The 20,645-nt window shown below is 44.6% G+C and overlaps 2 protein-coding genes across 3 annotated transcripts in view; one reads left to right on the top strand and one right to left on the bottom strand.

The window, feature by feature from the left end:
* Positions 1 to 8,359, top strand: part of LOC126543887 (diacylglycerol O-acyltransferase 1-like) — a 103,890-nt gene extending 95,531 nt beyond the window's left edge. For both annotated transcript variants that reach the window (XM_050191024.3, XM_055061930.2), the window contains exons 12-14: positions 834 to 987; positions 6,132 to 6,194; positions 8,190 to 8,359. In XM_050191024.3, the coding sequence (XP_050046981.1) occupies positions 834 to 987; positions 6,132 to 6,194; positions 8,190 to 8,342 (370 nt within the window). In that variant the 3' untranslated portion in view covers positions 8,343 to 8,359. The remainder of the gene's footprint in view (positions 1 to 833; positions 988 to 6,131; positions 6,195 to 8,189) is intronic.
* Positions 8,360 to 17,378: 9,019 nt separating this feature from the next.
* LOC126543322 (neuronal calcium sensor 1-like) lies at positions 17,379 to 19,322 on the bottom strand. The gene is made up of 2 exons (XM_050190448.1): positions 19,081 to 19,322; positions 17,379 to 17,754 (listed from the first exon to the last, which is right to left on the bottom strand). Exons 1-2 carry the CDS (start codon positions 19,320 to 19,322, stop codon positions 17,379 to 17,381), a joined length of 618 nt encoding a protein of 205 aa, XP_050046405.1.
* Positions 19,323 to 20,645: the final 1,323 nt, after the last annotated feature.

Below are 20,645 nucleotides of genomic sequence, written 5' to 3'. Positions count from 1 at the left end.
GAATAAGTGACCATTTCATCATTCTTTTCACTATGTCATTCCACGCAGCTCGCCCATCAAAACAATAAAAATTAAGTCGCGAATACAGTAAGGCAGATTTTCACGCATTTAACTCCGCATAAGCACTTTTTGCCCAGTCATAGATGCCGCGGTTTTGGGAACGTGTCGCTTATGTAAAAACGTATTCCTCTTCGCCGCGTATTCTGCTCACGTTGTGCACTTTGGTTCAGTGCAACTTTAAAACGCATGACTAACGGAAAGAAGCGTGTATTTTTTTTTTTTTTTGCTTCTGCAAACATTTGAACAATAACTTACAGTTGGTTGAAGCGCACACTTCGCGCTGCCAAGCATCTTTTTTTTGTCACCGCACGTTTCCTGCATATTTTACGTCTAACCTTCCTATATTCTGGAATGCGATTAAGACACGCGTATCGAATGATATAAGATTAAAGGGAGAGGACGGCGTCTTGGTTCCACGCGATGAGTGTTGCGTCGTCTCTAATGAATCATCTGCATCACATTTTTGTAATTCTACCAAACCTAATTTTGCCACTACATGCCATCCCTTTTTTTTGCAATGGAGGAAATTTTTTTGATTACTGTGGTATTTTTACAGATATCATAATTGCGGAAATTTCTTCTTGCGCAGGTTAATGGAATTAACTAAATGTGCTTGGAAAGCACTGACGCTTACTCATCCATCATTTTGACTTCAAGCAGTCATTACAATGTGGCACGCTCCCTGACGAGCCATTTTGACAGTAGTACTTCACGTTGTCGGCTGCTATATAATGCGTCGCCAGAGATATATCCGAGTTGTGTTTTGCATGCAGGAACGCCGATTCCGTAAGGGGCTTCTGGAACCGGTGGAACTTGCCCGTGCACCGCTGGTGCTGGCGCCACATCTACGCTCCACTCGTGGGCGCAGGGTTTACCAAGAGCCAGGCGCAAATGGCCGTGTTTGTCGTGTCAGCCATTTTTCACGAGGTGAGGCAGCATTCATTTGAGATGCTTTTCATAATGATGGAACGAAATGACCAAGTTGTCTGACTTTACAATTCAGTGATCCCTGCGCTTTGAAGCACCCCACGCCGATTTAGTTAAGGGGTTCTGCACGCAGTGCTTAATGCTATGCCCCAGCATGAAATATTCCCGCACGTCCTGCCATCAGCATTGACTCCTTTGGTATACTTCGGACTAAACGTTCCTCAGTTTCCGGTATCGAGTTATAAAGATACCACATTCCATTCCTTGCGCACGCACATGTATACGCACGCCTGTGATATAGTCCCGTGAATTTCGGTTTCCGGATGGCGAGCATGTGCGGTATTGGCAACTCCAGACTCCGTCACCAGTGCTGGCAACACTGTCCACATCAACAAAGATGGCTACGACATCCTGCTACGACAAACATAGCGTACATCACTAATTTACTAAAGTGCCCGCCTAAACGAAAGTAAACTCCACTATACAATTTGAAACGAACGCATGCTTTTCAACATAACGTAAAAAAAAAAAAAAAAACGCGACGGTCTACTCATCGGGAAGAAAGAAATTTTAGAGAGCAAATGTTTCGAACAAACCAGCATTGTATCAGTCCCCTTTGCACGATGCCCAAGTTTCTTATAGTAGGGCTGGTAATATCTATGAATAATTGATCGATTAATCGATGAAATGTATCTCGCAGAACGATTAATCTTCACCGATGTACACCTTTCATTTAATCGACTTAATCAATTAGACCGGTTAAAGAAATCGTTTTGAGAGTCTGACAGGAGTGGTGCGAAAATTTTGAAATCGTACTGGAATGAATGGCGGCGCACGAGCACTGCAGAGACTGTGCGGCCGTGGCAGAGCGACTGTCCACTGTTTTTCCGACTCTCGAGTGATGCCGAGCCGAGCGCTTCATGTCGATTCCAGCAATTCCATAGCGTCCGAGCGTCTATTCTTGCATGTGGGTTATGTGGCCATTCAATGAAGGCGTCGGTTTCACCCGAACATCCCAGCCGAGTGAAATTCCTTCGCTCTGTAGAAAAGAGCATGTGGTTTGAAATCCTAAACCAGTAATATTCTTCTCCCCTGTGCATATTGCAATTTCTTGCACACTTCGGTTGGACTTCACCTTTCAGAACATTTTCTCGGGCGAGTTAGTTCATGATTGAGATGAAACACAGAAGGGCGAAAGAAACAAGCACGAGACGAGCGCACAAGGCTGGCGCTTGTCCAGTGTACTCGCCTCGTCGTTGTTTCTTTCGCCCTTCTGTTTTTCTTCTCAATTCACCTTTCATTTTTGCCATTTTTCTTATTTCTTGTTTAACTGTATTCTACAGCGTTTCACAAGTGCCATGTATATTATTTAATTCTGCACTAACTGTCATTTTATTATATCTATTGTTTATCTTTTCAAAAGCCACAAGTGCCAACTGTATTTATTCTTTAACAAATTAAAGATTATCCTTTATGAAACCTTCATACACATTCGTTTCAAACTTGCCTCCCACTCTCAAACACAAAAATGGGTTCCTACAAAAGTAGATGACTATATATCAACCTGTTTAAAGGTGCCCGGAAAAAAATTCGATTAATAATTTATTCGATGAAAAACCCTGCATCGAAGGTGATTATTCGATTAAAGGCGAAAATGATGAATGATTAATCGTTATTGGAAGAAAAAAAATTTTGACCATACTTATAGATATCGTTGTACGATGCGCGTTGAAATGATGCACTGCTGTCTTTCCACTGCGATAAGACGCCATAATGGTACACAGCAAAAGTCTTTCCACGTCCGTTTTCTTTTATTTTTGGGGGAATTGAAGCATCCCGATGATTTAAGAACTACGAGACATTCAGGGCATGCCGTGATGGGAGACCTTCTTCAAGCCTGAACCTGGATCGGCTCGTTCTCGGCGTGGCCTCTGGGTGGCAAGCGATTACTTGGAGTCGCGAATAGTTGTTGGTATTAAGAATCGACATTTTTTGTTGTGATAGCACTTATACGGACACTCCAGGTGCATTTCCGGTGTCGGCGTCGCCGTGATGTTCCGTATAAAGTCAAAATGCGATAACATCGTGGCCGCGCGTCGTATGCTGCGGTGCGAGTCAAAGCGGGGGAGGATGAGGCGAGGACGTTGAGTCGATCTCGGGCCCGCAAGGTGCAAGGGAAGGAGGCGGGGAGGAAGCGCATCGCATTGCATCGTGCGCTAGGCACCGGAAGTGCCTAGTGCCTAGTTGGTGTCGTTCTACTCCAGCGGCGGCTGCGTATGGCGTGGCTGAGCGTGGCTGAGCGGGCCCTATCTTTAAAGCGATTTGTGATGGGGACAGAGTCTAGGTGCGCCGAGGGCTGATAGCTTCATGCGCGCTGAGTTCTCGCCGCTTTAGTTAGCGTTGAAGCGAGAGGCAGCACGAAGGTCATTTCGCTCGTTGCTGCTGCCGCGCTTCTTCTCGCCAGCGCTTTGACAGCGCGTGTCCGCGGTCATCGGGTGAGACGTGTTCATGTTTGCCTGTGCGCGCGTGACACCATGCTTGTTAATTATGTTAGTAAGCGAATGTTTGCAAGCTTATACGGAACCAATAAAACTACTCTTCTGACTTCGTACTGGTGTCTAATAATTTGCTACCGCAATCGATGCTTCACCTTTCGGACGAAACTGCGGTTTTTATTCATGAATCTACCTAATTATGCCTGCATTTAGGACGTAGATTATTTCGTGTGAACGTTTGCTGAACAATGGTTTGCCGCAATAAGTTTACTCGAATATAATCGCCTATCATGAATAAACTTGTCAGGCGAGCTCACGCTGTTCGCAGTATTGCGTTGCCTGAGCGTGTTCGAGCATGTTGAGTACGTTAGAACGTGTCCTGCGCGCAGAGGCCGCAGTGTAACTTGTAATCAGTGAATCATCAGTGAGGTCTTTTTTCATGGACTCATGGACCCTGTGCACCAATGTAAATGGGAACCCTTGAAATGTATTCAAATATTCACTCCTGCTGTTAAGTTTAAACCTGGCTTTCTGTTGGGTGCTGTCTCAAATGTAGTTCTCGTGATGAAGAATCTGCGTCGTCGCGGTTCTTTCTTTTTTTATTATTTCAGCGCAAGAGCGAGAAAAAATGACGGGCATTGAACGCAAACCAGGCGCCGAATTCACAAACATTTCCGGTTGTAGGTGATCTTTGCCCATTGGCGTTCGCCTTCGCTAATATGTCCGACGTGACGATTGGCTGTCATGTGCTCTTACGAACAGTATGTCGTTACAACGTCTTCATATAGACGATGGCCTTGAGGCCTGTCAGAGGAGAGGGTAAAAATATCGCCACGCTCATCAATTCACAGCAGGGAATCCAACCGGGCCTCCGACATGTAAGAGACTTACGTGCGGTACGAGGTGACCGTGTCTGCACGCTTTTTCTGTCTTGCATGCTGACTGGCTTGCGTGGCATGACGCCTTCTAATAATTCTACCAGGTTGGCAGTTTAAAGCAAGTGTGATGGGTCCAGGAACTCATCCGTCTTGATAGCAGAGATGGCAGTTGATGGTAGATTTTTTGGATTCAGTTCTAGCGTAACAGATTTATGCGAATGCGTGCCCTCATGCCCCGCTTCGTATTAGCACAGTGTGTACCTTGTCCCGCGCCGCTTCCACTAAGACGGTAGGCGAACTAATAAATAATAACGTACCGCTCTTAAGAGGAAGCTTTAGCTCGGGTGCGCCTATCTAAATACATGTAAAAGCAGAATTCGTTTTTCTCTGCGACTACTGCACCAAATTTGACGAGGTATGTTGCATTTAAAAGAAAACTTAAAATCTAGCGACTGTTGCTTTCTAATTTTTTATTTAGGTCGTGAATTATTTATTGAAAATTGGCAAAAATAAAAAAAATTTCAGAGAACGAAACTATCAAGTTTGCAACTCAGTAACGCAGCAATGAAAAACAATATGACAATTTTGTGAATTGCATCTAATAGCACATCAAAAGTGGACAAAATAGGTATTTTACACATGAATATAAAAAAAAAATTGTAATATGGAAATACAGCTTTTGCAGAACCCTTGTGCACAACGCAACAATTTCACTTAAGATATAAATTGACAAAATGAGTTTGTCCGCTTTGAATTATCTAATGGATTCCGTTCACAGAACCGTGATATCTCTTCTTGCTGCAGAGCTATTAATTCGTAAACTTCGTGCTTCCATTTTTTTCGAACCTTCGAATAGCTGAAAATTATTTTAACAAAATTCAGTCCCTAGATCGAAATTCCGCTTCGAACAGTCAGTAGCAATTAACTTTCTCTCTCGAATGCAACAAATTTCATTCAAATCGATCCAGGGGTTATCTGAGAAAAACATTTTTTTACATGTATTTGAATAGGCCGCGTCGGAGTTCGGCCTGAGCTAAAGCTTCCTCTTAACTCGTGCATTGAGTCACCTTCGCTTGTACGTATTAGTAAGTGAAAAAAAAATTTTTAGAACGGTTATGAGCATAATAGTGCGGGTACGGCACTTATGTAATAAGGAACGCCATAAAGAGCGCAATAATGCGATCTATTAAAACTAGGTCCACATGCACAAAGCAGTGCTTGCGTTACATTGCTTTGTAAGAACAAACATCGGCCATTCTTGATGGCGAATATATTAGCGAAGGTGGCCTCGGCTATGACAATGTACTCGTGAAACAAAGCATTGTTAATTTGGCGCTTGAGTACATCTTTACAAAGCTTCTCTGACATAAGTACCGTGGGTGACTGGCCATCGCCGCGACGATCCTTTTGTTATCACATCGCTAGCTATATTGAATGGCGCGGATCCGACTACTGACCTTTAAGCGAAATTACTTGCGAAATATATGCTTTGTGAATACGGGCGCTGATTCTAGCTCTTTGCCATTCCTCTCTATAGTCGTTAAGCTATAAAAACATGCGTAAGTAGCTTCGTGAATTTCTTAACGGTATGACTTTCTTAATGTTGCTTTCTTCAGAAAAGGAAACCGATTACAAAGATGTTTACATTCTCAAAATAGAGCCTGAGTGGCCTTTTTTTTTGCGGATTGTATATCAAGAAATGAAACTGCTGTTGTCGCACCTACAACAGAGACGCTTAATTGTGTACTGATGTTACCTCTTCTCTTCGCAGTATATCTCGAGTCTACCCCTGAAGACAATTTACGGCGTGGCATTTATTGGCATGGCTGTGCAGGTTAGTCCAGCAAATAAAACTGTCAAATTATTTTGTTGTGGGGCCATAAAACACTTGCTATGAAACCATGGCTTTTATGAACGCTCTGCATGGTTGTTCTCTCTCCCCCCCCTTTTTTTTACTCTTTCTATTCCTCCTTTCTCTTATCTCCAGTGTACGCTAGCGAACCAGACTCCCGTTCGCTTGACCTACCCGCCTTTCATCTCATCTCTTTCTTTCTGCATAGTTGGTACTCATAAGCAGCTTGAGTGAATTCCTTCGGTCAGTCAAGTCACATAAATGTTTTAAATGCAAGACTCGTTGCTATCAGATATGTACATGCCCGCAGGGTGTCAATTATTTTCAATCAAACCGGAACCGAACCCATATGTTTTCTGCCATCTCGAAACCAAATCCGAACTAGAACTTTTGAAGGAACCGTTCCGAACCGGATCGACCACAGGTTCAGCTAAGGGCCATTTTTGGTGAAGCTCTACGAACGGGCAGGCCGCTGCGCTGACGAGAGTATGCACGACGTCTCCTGTGTTAGTTCATCGCGGCGCACAGAGCGTTACCTCTTTAACAGTCGTGTTGCTCGCCACAGTGATCTGACTCAACTGTTACGCATTGTCGGCGCGTACCGTCCAGTCCTATTAGCGCCGCTGATTCGGAGCGCGATCCACTAGGACAAAGGCAAAGGCACGAGAAGAGACAAGACACAGTGCTGTGTTGTCACGGCAAATAGGCCCTTCAACTAGAAAATAAATTTATCAGAAACGAGAAACGGGCGAGCTGGTATGGAAGCATGGCTCAATCGGACCGAGAACTACTAGGACAAAGGCAAAGGCACGAGAATGCACCTAGTTGTGAGTCGAGTCCAGTCGCTTCACTCGTGCTGTCACGTTTTCGTGCTCGGTTTTTATTTATTTACTAACATGATATTACGCGTCCATGTTCTCTTAGAACGAAGTGCCTTATTAAAATAAAATGAACACTTAATACATGGGTAGTTAACAGCAGATTAGATATTCAATTTTACAGTGTGGACAACGAGACCGAGCAGCTTCAAAAATCCAAATGAACATAAAAAATTTGCGAGAGTGGTATCGCTATAAACCAGTGCGCCTATGCAGTGGTTTATCTCACTGAGTGTACAACTTCCGACCCCGCGATACAGCTGCGTATTGTGAATATTTTTTTGCGATAACTTTTTCAAGTTAATGCCTGTGCAAAAGAAAGCGCTCTTTCACAGCTATAGTAGCCAAGGGAACTACGTTTTTATAAAAGGATTGGGCCTTTTTTTACCGGAGGCGCGCGAATGTTCTTTTTTTTTTTTCGAACCCGTTTGAACCTGAACGAACCGATTCAGGATGCTCCGAACCGGTTCGAACCGTTATTATTTTCGCTCCAAAGCTGAACCTGAATTGAACCGAAAAGTGTGCACCCGTACTCGTACCGAATCAGAAAAGATTTCGGTTGAACACTCTGATATGCGCAAGAAAAAAATAAAATAAAAAGAAATACACATTACATGCGCTCCCTTGCACGTGTGTCTAGTGCCAACGTGCTGATAAGAGTAATTTCTTGGTGGTCTTTGAACGTGTGCTCAACGCGAGTACATATGGGCCACTTAAACTGGCTTGGTTTGCTTTTTACATTGTTTTTTTTTATAGACTTAGTATGTTTGTTTGTTTGTTTGTGGCATGTGTGCGATTTTTTGTGAAGAAATGGGTATAGTGACATTTTCTCAGCTGTGTATTCAGATAGCTGCTTCTAATGTAGCCTACCCTTCCGCCTGTGCGCAGTTCTTAAATAACAATAAACATCCCTGCAAGTGCTAATTATTTGTGAAGGAAAAAAAAAAACCTTAAAGAGGGTGCTTCTGCCTGAAATGAGAATGTGACTTTCTTATCTTGATGAATCGGCGAACAACGATTGTCTTGCTGTGTCCGCTGGATGTGACTGTGGTGCCTTAGTCATGTCTTTGATTGGTATTATTTTTTATCTATCTTTCAGCTGCCGCTCTTCTATTTTTACGACAATTTCATCCACGAGCGATTCCCGAAGATGGGCAATGCGATTGTTATGCTGCTCTTCATATTTCTGATGCCCGCTGTTGTTACCCTCTACTACTGCAAGTGTTTTACCATAATCATGGGCGAACAATAAAGGTATCAAGGAGAGGACGTGCCTCGCGAGCGTGGAAACTTCCCTGATGTGGCGGCTGTGTCGAAAGTGAAGCGCTCCACCAGCACTGGGGAGCTCAACTCGTGTATAGCTCAAGAGGGGTCTGACATTTCCTTGCGTGCCGCCCTCTCCTGTAACTTTGTTAAGTTGCATTTCATTTCTCACTCTTCATTGCTTACCAAGTGTCGCGCACATGTGGCCAGTACTAGCGATAAGGATGGCACGTCGGCGTCCGAGTGAATGACGAAGGGCGAAAACAACGGAGAATGAAATAGATCGTTAGCAAATACGGCCCGAGGCGTCGAATTGACGAAGCTTTTCGTTCTTATAAGGCCTGTTTGCCATTGGCCGGTCGTCTTCCCTAATATTAAGTCTAACGTCGTAACTCGCTGACACCTGGGGCCCTATAATGTAAAACTATCCCAATATGTTTTTATTCCAATGTCCTGACGTCAAATTTGCGTAACCGCCGACGCATGCACCGGGCGGTCACCCGCAGGGTTGTCTGAACAGACCAATCAAACGCTCTCCTCGTTCATAGGAGATCACATTTGTTTGCTTGAAGAACAAATAACATTGCCTACACGGAGCGGCTTGTCTTATCTAATTGGCTGACAAGAGGCGAGGTGCACGCTCAAGTGGAGAGGGATTCGATGGGGCCGAGCCACTGCGCTGAGTATCGATAACCGGATGAAGAGGGTGGTGCCGGCGTCTGCGATTCGTCCGCTTTCCCTTACTTAGCTTGCGGTGACTCTTCGACCATCGCGGCGGCATGCAGCGGAAGCTTAAGAATCCCCTAAAACGGATCCTCAGCAAAGCATAGTTGGCAGAACGAGGTCGTAAACATGCCGAAAGTTCTCGAAAACGTTACATGGCCACGCAAAAAGTTTTATTGCACGCAAATAAACCCATGCTCTCGGGCAGGGGCGAGTAGCCAGCGCCTGAGCGATCGGCGGCAGCCATCTTTTATTCCTTTCGGAACAGTGCAGCCTGCGGCTATTCAGAAGAAAATTAAGTTTTGTTCGGCATATTAATGCATCTTGAATGCGTACACGTCACTTTGACGCGGTGAGTTCTGTGACGTCGCGTGAGAGGCAGGTGTAGTGGGTGCAGCCCGAAAACTTTTGACCAATAGCCGAGGGCTAATCGCAATAACGCGTCGAATCAGAAATAACTATATTTATTTTGTCCGGTCAAATCATGCATAATCAGTGTGTACACGTCATATCAGATGGGGAGCTATCGCGGTTTTCGTGACGTCACGTGACAGACAGGTGAAGTGAGTGTGGTCCAAAAATGTTTTTGGCCAATCGCGGAGGGCTGATCACAGAATTGGAATAGAAAAGTTTTGGAATAGCATTACGTTATAGCACCCATGTTCTCTGTAAGAGTGCAGCAAATTAAAAAAAACGAAAAATAAACGTACGGCGTCATGAATACCAACACGCGTACATTACTTCAAGTAAAAGAAAAAAAGAGAGAAAAGAAGAGATAAGAATAGAAAGCGTAGGTGGCCTATGAACACAAACGCGCGCACATTCAGTGGCGTCCGTAAGGAAGGCGCGTGACAAATATAAGAAGGAAAGACGCAGCTATGGAATGCAGGGGATAGGGGTCACATATTAGCATAGAGCATGCCCGTTGTCGCAGCTGCCAGATGAGTGTTTCTCTTGTTCTTTGTTGGAAGTATATATATATATATATATATATATATATATATATATATATATATATATATATATATATATATATATATCTATATATATATATATATATATATATATATATATACTGCTGCCAAACGATGGTGTATCCGCTTATGACATCCCCCAGTGCACTACATCTGCAGGCTTGGAGTGGCGTCTGACACCGGCGAAAGATGCCGAGAGCGAGTGGGGCTATACTAATCCAGGTACAACCAAATTAGGAAGGCCCACTTAGTTTGAACAAAGACACTCCCTCACCAGAACAGGAATTGACCTCCCTGGTGCAGTATTCGGCCACAACCTCCCTAATGAAATGATATCATCAATGAAATGTCCCTCAGTCCCCAGCGGCTGCGGAGCACCTGACCAAGGCGGCGGTAAGACTTGCAACGCAGCAGAGGGTGCTAAGAGTATCTGGGTCCGGAGAGGCCGCCAATGTAAACTGACCCTTGCAACGTTCAACACCCGAACCCTCTCGAGTGAGGCAAACTTAGCAGGACTCTTCAGAGAACTATCAGCCATTGTTTGGGATATTATCGGCCTTAGTGAGATTAGAAGACCTGGTGAGGCTTACACATTGCTGAATTACGGCCATGTCCTCTGCTATAGAGGTTTCCCGGATAAGAAGCAATACGGGGTAGGATTACTAATCCATAAAGACATAGCGGGAAAAATTGGTGAATTCTACAGCATCAACGAGAGGGTAGCAGTAGTCGTAATCAAACTCAATAAAAGGTATAGATTAAAGATAGTGCAAACCTACGCTCCAACGTTCAGTCACGACGATGAGGAAGTAGATCAGTTTTATGAAGATGTTGAATTAGCGATGAGAAAAATGCAAACGCGGTATACAGTAGTAATGTGGGACTTCAATGCAAAAGTGGGGAAAAAGCTGGCGGGTGAACAGGCAATTGGCAACTACGGTGTCGATTCTAGAAACGCTAGAGGTGAGATGCTGGTAGAATTCGCAGAAACGAATAAGCTGAGAATAACGAACACTTTTTTTTCAGGAAACGCAGCAACAGAAAATGGACCTAGAAAAGCCCTAATGGTGAAACAAGAAATGAAATTGATTTCATACTTTCTGCCGATCCCGGCATAGTGCAGGACGTATATAGAAGTGTTAAGTAGGGTAAAGTGCAGTGTTCATAGGTTAGTGAGGGCTAGGATTCACCTCAATTTGAACAGAGAAAGAGTAAAATTGGTCAAGAAAAAACAGGTCAACTTAAAGGCAGTAAGGGTAAAAGTAGACAAATTTAGGCTGGTACTTGCAAACAAATACGCAGCCTTACAACAGAGAGATGAAGATGACATAGAGGTAATGAATAAAACCCTAACTAGGCTGGCTTCAGAGGCAGACTCCGAAATGGGAGGCAAGGCACCAAGGCAACCAGTAGGCAAGCTCTCCCAAGTAACAAAGGACCTAATAAAGAAACGACAAAGAATGAAAGTGTCCAACTCAAGAGATAAGATAGAATTCGCGGAACTGTTAAAACTGATCAAGAAGGCGAAAATAAGTGATATTCGAAACTATAACGCGAGAAAGACAGAAGAAGCCGTAAAAAATGGACGCAGCCTGAAATCACTTCGAAGGAAACTTGGCATAGGACAAATCAAGATGTATGCCCTAAAATATAAGCAGGGTAATATAATCAGCAATCTCGAAGCTATAGTAAAAGCAGCGGAAGAATTCTACACTGACGTTTACAGTACCCATACGACTCAGGAGCGCTCTATTCAAAACAATAATGAACAGTATTACAAAAACTCCCCCTATAACTAGAGATTAGGTCAGAAAGGCCTCGCAAGGCTTGAAACGGGGAAAAGCGGCAGGAGAGGATGGAATAACAGTCGATTTAATCGAAGAGGGAGGAGACGTAATGCTAGGAAAACTGGCGGCTCTCTATACGAAGTGTCTATCGACTGCAAGGGTCCCAGAAAACTGGAAGAATGCAAACATTATGCTAATCCACAAAAAGGGAGACGTTAAAGAACTAAAAAATTGAAGGCCCATTAACTTACTCCCAGTATTATATAAAATATTTACCAAAATAATCTCCAATAGAATAAAGGCAACACTGAACTTTATCCAACCAAGAGAAGAGGCTGGCTTAAGGAAGGGATACCCTACACTGGATCACATCCATATGCCATTAATCAGATTATCGAGAAATCCCCAGAGTACAATAAGTCTGTCTATATGGCTTTCATAGATTACGAAAAACCATTTGATTCAGTAGATATACCAGCAGTCATATAGGCATTGCGTGATCAAGGAGTACAGACCGCTTACGTAAATACCGTGAAAAATATCTACAGAGATTCCACAGCCACCTTAATTCTACAGAAGTAGGAAGATACCTATAAAAAGAGGGGTCAGACAAGGAGACACAATCTCTCCAACGCTATTCACTGCGTGCTTAGAAGAAGTATTCAAGCTATTAAACTGGGAAGGCTTAGGAGTAAAGATCGACGGCGAATACCTCAACTTTTGGTTTGCCGATGACATTGTTCTATTCAGCAACAATGCAGACGAGTTACAACAAATGATTGAGGACCTTAACAGGGAGAGAGAGTAAGAGTGGGGTTGGATATTAATATGCAAAAGACAAAGATAATGATCAATAGCCGCGCAAGGTAAGACGAGTTCAGGATCGCCAGTCAGCCTCTAGAGTTGGTGAAGGAGTGCGTTTACCTAGGTCAATTACATGCAGAGAACCTTGATCATAAGAAGGAAATATACAGAAGAATGAAAAATTGGAGGATGCTTAAGCTTCGCCTTCAAGAGTGAAACGCGACAGCATTCCCGTCGACCCCCCAAGGGGTGTAAGACAATACGCTACGGCGCAGCGATCACTTACGAGGCGCCCCGCATCGGACTTTGCACCCACCAATCACGCGGTGAGCGTCAGCGACGCAGCGTTCGGCGCGGCAACGAAACGTGCGCCTGAGCAAGCGGAACGAACCAAAGAACTCGGTGTCTCAGAGGGGGAAACGATCTACGCCAGCCAAACGTCGTGATCGGCACGGGCAGAGAGATATAAGGATAGTGATCTAAAGAAAGGAAGGACGCTTGATTGTGCAACCCGTGAGAGAGCATGGCGAAGCGTCGTCAGGGGAGAGGGAGTCGGGCCCGCGACGCGCCTCGCACCGGTCCGCGCACTGCCCCAATGCGCGCGTGGCGCGCCACCTGTCGGGGCAGCGCCGTACATTGAGAGGAGGGGGTCTTCTGTGTTTGCCGCAAGATGGCTCTGCGTGTGCGGAAAGCGCAGAAGAAATGTAGCGGAAACGTACTTCGCTACTCATGTAACTGCAACTTCTATAAGTTACATGCTCATATTATGGATATACACCGCAGTATAACTTTCTACGGCACGTTTCTAAGACAACACCGCATTCACTAGAGGCGCTTTTGTACCGCTTTGAAGCATCGAACTCGTGGCTGAGTGATAGCGTCTCCGCCTCACACTCCGGAGACCCTGGTTCGATTCCCTCGCAGGACATGTTGCAAGTGGTTTTTATTTATAAATTGCCTGCCGGGATTTTTCGCTCACGGCCAATGCCGCGGACGCCGACACCGATGACACCGGCTTTTCTGCGACACGAGCTCCTTAACGCTGTCGCGTTAAAATGGATTGGAGTGCATACGGCAGACATTGTCCGATCCTGACAGGGAGCTTACCATTATCATTGAAAAGAAAGGTGTACAATCAGTGCATTTTACCGGTGCTAACATATGGGGCAAAGGCTTGGAGACTGAGAAAGCTTGAGAACAAGTTAAGGACTACGCGAAGAGCGATATAACGAAGAATGCTAAGAGACAGATAGAGAGCGGTTTGGGTCAGTGAGCCAACGGGTATAGCCGATATTCTAATTGACATTAAGAGGAAAAAATGGAGCTGGGCAGGTCATGTAATGCGCAGACTGGATAACCGTTGGGCATTAGGGTAACGGAATGGGTACCAAGAGAAGAGAAGCGCAGTAGAGGACGGCAGAAGACTAGATGGAGTGACGAAATTAGGCAATTTGCGGGTGCTGTTTGGAATCGGTTGGCGCAAGACAGGGGTAATTGGAGATCGCAGGGAGAGGCCTTCGTCCTGCAGTGGACATGAATAGGCCGATGATGATGATATATATCCCACCTTCGGCCAATTGTTTTTTTCATAAACTTTCATTTCCATTAATTTATCATTTCTTTAACTTATTTAGCAAGTACAAATAATTTTCCCCAAGCTGTCCTTGGCGTCTTCGTTTGCTTATGACTAATAACATTTGAGCCCCTCGGTTTCCGTTCTTCTCGTTCATTACACAGAGATGGTCTTGAAAACGGCAGCATTGATGCCTTCAGGTAGCATGTGTGGGTTTATTGACCAGTTGCCTTCACCCAAAAAGTTCACGTACACGTGACGCCTGCGGCAGAAAGGACGTCCCACATCCGCCGCCAAGGCCTGTGAGCGGTGGCGCTGGCTTGCACTCTCAGGGTTATTTCTAGTAGATAAACATAAATACCCCAGGAAGTGGATGGGAAAATGGCGCCGCGGTAGCTCAATTGGTAAGAGCATCGCACGCGTAAAGCGATGACGTGGGTTCGTATCCCCCCCACACGTGTGTGTGCATATATATATATATATATATATATATAATGCTCTAACATATATATATATATATATATATATATATATATATATATATATATATATATATATATGTGTGTGTGTAGTCTGTCTGTAAAGAAACCTCCTGATCTTGAACACGATGTGCATGTTTACCTACTTGAATTTAACACATGGCTCTGTAAGATTAAGTTAATGCTTAAAGTAAATAAAACAATGTATATTGTCTTTAAACTAACAAAATACACAAGATGGTGCAGAAGCAGCTTGGACCTGCCAAAACACAATTTTACGGTGTATATGAAAGCACAATTTGCTCGGTGTCTGGTCGCAGAAGAACATGTCGTGGAACGCTCACGTCGACACATTGACCTCGAACTTGAGCAAAAGCGTAGGTCATCTTTAAATGCTATGCCTTCTTATAACATTGTGGCTGAAGGAAGCAACGTATACAATGCGATTTTTCACTTCCGATTATCATACGCGTACCTGGCAACCTGAGAATGTTAAAATTCGTAAATATAACTTGGACGGGGGAGGGGCGACGGCACGCACATTAAAAAAAAAAATTGCCCTCAGCACACACTTCTGTGGCAGACATACTAGCTTCAAAAAATGCTCTAACTTTGGCTGCATCACACATGCAGCAGGAAAGTAACACAGACTGTCAAGCAGAGCTATTTTATATCATACTGACTTTTTTAGCGACTTTACTGCCGCCGTTGTCACCTTCTTCAGAAAGTACACTGAATAAACTTTGAGCGAATGCCCCTCTGGTACGTACATGGCGTTTGGTGCCATGCCACCTTTGTACACACTTAAATATTTTCTCGCGAACATAATTTATTTTGCGTAAAACATGACGCAGCATTCGGAACATCGTAAAATGAGCCCAAAATCATGCTTTACTAAAAATTCAGGTGAGTTGGCAAGCATTCGCACGGTTTATCGGTTTGGGAAACAACTACTACGAGAATTTATCATAAACTTGAAGTGCCACCAAGAAAAGTACTACGGATTTTCCAGAACTGCTATGGGCCGCCCATAGGACCTGCGTATGCCCTTCTCCTATTTTTTCAAGATTGTTTATTGAGCCCTAAACAGGTTTACAATTACAAGCTTCTAATTTACATTTACAGAAAGAATTTCCAACCTGTAGCAGGGCACGTCACCAAACGCTATGCGTTACTTAACCTGCGTAATCGGATACCGATGGCTAAAACCATTGTACCTAATTATAAGTATTTAATAATATCTTTAACATGGCCTTTCCTTGCTTGTTAAACCTGTACTTTATTCAAACTGGTTCTTAGATGCGTTTCAGAAGCTGTGGATTAACATGTCAACTTCAATGTACGAGTACCTTCATTTTTGTGGTTTTTCTTTTTCTTGTGTGCGTGTTTTCTATTGTTGTTTCTTTCTTTTTGTTTTTTTTAATATATTAGTAGCAAGACAAGACATTAGTTTTGTTATATCTTCAGTGAAGTTCTGATGCAAGATATTATTTGTCATCGACTTTCTGCCTTGTTTCCGTATACGTGGCACTTTCTTCTTCTTCTTCTGTAATGTTTTGCTAGAAACTGTGCCTATGGCACCAATTGAGAGAGGTACTGAACATTTGCAAAGAAATTCGGCGCTGTTCCAGTTAACGTGTTTCCGCACTACAGAAATATGGAGCACAGTAAACAAATAACTTAAACAGCAATGTATTTCACGACGCTATTTCGAGTCCGCATTTTTCAATACTGGAGCTATAGACACAGAGTTTCCAGCAAGAAGTTATGCTTTCAGTACTGGCTGCCTTATACTTTGCAAATTAAAACATGCCCCTTATAGTAATTATTTAAAAGATATTTAGCAAAACAGGGCTAACTAATAGTTATGTTGGCGATTATCGTGCAAGTTCTCATGTCCGCCACTGATATGAAGCTTGGTCGGCAAAGAATGTCATGGTTATCTCGATCGACTCCTTTAATAATCTGGGGACACTCCGAGGAGACGCGGTAAATGACCAACTGAACAAAAATGGTCGCTGTGCGTCCAGTCACACTTCATGACCCGACTAACCTTTCAGAATTTAAGGATTGTCTCGAATTCTCCGTGGGAAAGGGCAGCATGTCTGACTGGCACTTTACGCCATCTGGCAACAAGGTACTCCAAACTGAATGAGACTAACCATACGCAACAAGTGCATGAAAGCGCCTAAACAGATCAACGTGAGAGCCGCGATAATGTGGTCGCGCAAAATACTATCTTTCTTTTTTTTTTTTTGCAGAATAAAGACAGCGGCTTCTTTTGGGAGGATAAACGTATGCATGCAGAACTCTTATTCGATTGTCTCGTCACAGAAACGAGGCGAGAATGGCGAGAACTCTTTAGCACGTCGAGCACGTCATGTTGTTTTTGTCTGCTATACGTATACGCAACAATTTCGCATTTCCGAATAATACCGCTGGTAAGCGTGCACGTTCATAAATGGCCTATAGTGCAGCGAAGCGTCCGAATCTTTCGCGCGCGCTTGGCTCGAGTGGCGGACGACTTCGAGACGTGCGCGAGCCCATGTGGGCGGACGCCTCGACAGCGCCGGCTCCGAGTCGACGCTCGAGCTGCGCTCGTCCTCCGCGTCTACATGGGACGGCGGCACGCGCCCTCGAACGCCGCCCGGGCTCGTGGCGCGCGCGCGCGCCGAGCGCGTAGCGTCAGCTGGACTGGACGACCCTGGAGAAGGCGCCCACCGCGGACGAGTAGACGTGCAGCACGTTCTTGACGATCCAGTGGTCCTGCTTGAGCACCTCGCGGAACTGGTCGCGGCTGATGCGCCCGTCGTTCTTGACGTCCAGGCGCCGGAATATCTGGCGCGTGCGGCGCCGGATGTAGTGCAGCTTGTAGTCCTCCATCTCGGGCGACTCGCCGTGCAGCTGCCACAGGGCCTCGACCACGTTGATCATTTCGTCCAGGGTCACAAAACCGTCGCCCTTCTGGTCGAACACGTCGAACGCCCAGTTGAGCTTGTCGTCCGCCGTCCCGCTCACCGTAATGGCTATCGTCTTGACGAAGTCGCGGAACGTGACGTATCTGCGGGGGGAGTCGTGGAGGCGCGCGCCCTTGCGCGTTCTTTTTGTTTTCTTTCTTTTTCGGCGCAAAAACATTCGTATATGTTATACTGATAGCTGAAGAGGAATGTCTGCGAACAATGCAGAAAGATGACTGGTATGTATACGCAATTTTTCTTCGCAGCCGATGCTAGTCACTCCTTAGATCGCTGTCAAACTTGTTTCGCAACAAGTTGCTAATGCGAGATGCAAACACACGCTTAACATGACAACATAAAAGAGTTCGCAGCATAGTGTACATCTTTTAAAGCGAAAACCTAGCCGTAGTTTGTAGTATAGACAGCCTAATTTCACCTTTACTGTGAAAGAAAATGAGTCATAGAGACAATGGGCCGATATCTATACATAAAAAATAGTCTGCCCGCCTTCATACCATATTTCAGTTGTATTCCGAACCTAAATACTGACTGGACGTTCTCCTTAAAATTGGACCATACTGTAACTTATATATGCGCTATTAATGTATGTATAAAAACTGCGTCATTGCGCTGTTGTGTGTAATCAACCAAATGTTCAGCAGCCTGCACAAGTGGGAAAATATATATTGGTGCACCAGTGATTGTTACTTCAAATAAATTTGTTTTTCGAGTTAGACTTGCCATTTTTAGTTTCTTGATTTATTCGAGCAGAAAACAGAGCACATTCTGGACACGGGCAGGCTAAGAGTAGACTGTACACAATTTTCCATAACTCGCAACATCCGTATAAGAATTCATCAAATTCCGGGCTTTCTGATTATGAGGCATGCTCTAATGGGCGACTTAGAAATAATTTTGACCACTCGGGGTTCCTTAAGGTGCACCTAAATCAAAATACACGCGTTTTAGCATTTAGCAAACTAGCAAGAATTGCTGCTTTCTTGTACTATTACAGGAATTAAGTGAGTAATCCTGCGTCCTTGCTCTTTAAATGAGTGAATACGAAGCAGTTATTGAGTAGAGGAATGCAAATATGTGTGAACTTGACTAACCGTAGAGGTGCAAGCTCTATATAAATGATTTAACATAACCGGTACTTGCTTCATCTAACGATAGAATTCGTGTAATAAATCATCACAGTAGCGGTATGCACTTTCACATTACACCGGTGGCCTACCGCTCCAGGAGGAGATCTAGAACAGCACACCAGGTTTACAAAAAAGCGCTGGTTTGACCTCCATACAAAGCGGCAGATAAACACACAGCAACTCCTGCGCGCTCGGCCGGAGCACGAGTTCAACAGTGTCCCCACCAAGCAACACAGCGTGCCGCTCGCTGTCACCCCCTTTCCGCCGCGCTCCCTGGCTTACCCTATTCGTCGCTTGTCCATGGCGTTAAATATTATGTCCATGAATGCGTTCGGGTAGCCGTCGGGAAACATGGATCCGAATACTTGCTTCATTTCCTCCCGCGTGAAGAATCCCCGGGGAAAGTCCTTGAGGAACTCTCGGTGCCATCGTCGCAGGATGCTTGGATTTAGACCCGTGCACTCTACCAGCTCGATCAGTTCGTCGCCGTGGAGGCGCCACGAACGGGATTTTGTGAGCCCCATGGCTCGTCGGGGGGGGGGGGGGGGGGTGCCACCGGAGCACGACGCCCGGCCGCCGCCACGAAGGGTGATGGTGGTGATGATTGTGATGATGATCATGATGATGATTGCAGTAATTGTTCTTCAAACGCACTAAAGGTAAGTGGTCAAGAACCGGGCGGCACAGGCAAAATGCGTTATTGGAATAGGCTTTGAAAGCTCACAAAATGAAACCCGATAAGAAAGCAAAGGGAGAGTCTGATTCAGCAGTCAGACGGGGGTCAAATAACGTGCGTGTTTGAATGCAAAATAATGAAGAAAACTACGAGAAGGAAATAGACCAATAAATAGGTAAAAGAACAATATTTTTTAACAGTTTAGTTGGCGGGAGTCGCAAAGGAAGTTTTTCTTGGCGATACATATATTACTGTGGGTGTGACCCAGCAGGGATGCTCCAAAAGAAAGCAGGACAGAAACATTCAAGGCCAGACCAAGATGGTGCAGAGGAAGCCCTTCTCCTACACGAGGGGAAACAACGATAAATCAAAAAGAAAAGAAAAGTATCGACTTTCATTGCACAACTGACATATCAGAGAGAGCATCAGACGAGATCTGCGCATGAAAAGATTTAGTGATAGGATACTACAAGGGCAGTATCGTGAACGTACACTTCTGTCTGACGGGTTTTGCAGAATTTCCGGCTTTAAGGGAATAGGAACTACTCAGGTGAGGATCCAAGACCACCATATTTTGCCATCAAAAGAATGTGGCAAAACATTGAAGTACACTTGGAATATAATTATATTTCCGTCAAAAACACAGGGTGTTTCACTGAGCTTGAGCCAAACTTTAAAAATATTCAAATGCTACGTAGCTGGACAGAACCAAGGTAATTTTGTTTGCCTTCGTTGCTTGGAGATACTCAGATTGTTTTTTACATTCCGCCTAATTACACGTTACGGGGCGACGAAGAGGTTACGTCGTCCAAGTGGGAGGCTGCCCTACGCAGTCCCGATTTTGAAGCCCAACTATGGGCAGTCCAAGGGGCCCGCGACGTGGCGGAGAGGCTAGGTCTTTCTGTCCCGACGTGGGAGCAGCCCGCTACATGCTAGTGCAAGTCCCGATGAACCTTAATAAACTTTTTCCATCCATCCACCCATTGCGCCTAATTCAATAATTAGTCTTAATTATTTATCAACTTCTCAATTATTATAATTAGATGAAAAGTGTCAATGAGAAAATTGTAGAGCTACATGAGAAGCTGCCGGTAAAGCTCCCGATACAAAACTCCCGATACAAACTCCCAATATAAAAGTGTTTTTTCGAGCGTGAAAGCAGGCCGCAAAT

Source organism: Dermacentor andersoni, chromosome 1, assembly GCF_023375885.2.
Source record: "Dermacentor andersoni chromosome 1, qqDerAnde1_hic_scaffold, whole genome shotgun sequence".
NCBI classification, from domain to species: Eukaryota; Metazoa; Arthropoda; class Arachnida; order Ixodida; family Ixodidae; genus Dermacentor; species Dermacentor andersoni.
This window is presented reverse-complemented; position numbering and strand designations above follow the sequence as displayed.

Coding starts and splice junctions, on each gene's coding strand:
- LOC126543322 (XM_050190448.1), bottom strand. CDS start 19,322: ATGGGGCTCACAAAATCCCGTTCGTGGCGCCTCCACGGCGACGAACTG. Junction 17,755..19,080: donor ATGGACAAGCGACGAATAGG/GTAAGCCAGGGA, acceptor CTCCCCCCGCAG/ATACGTCACGTTCCGCGACT.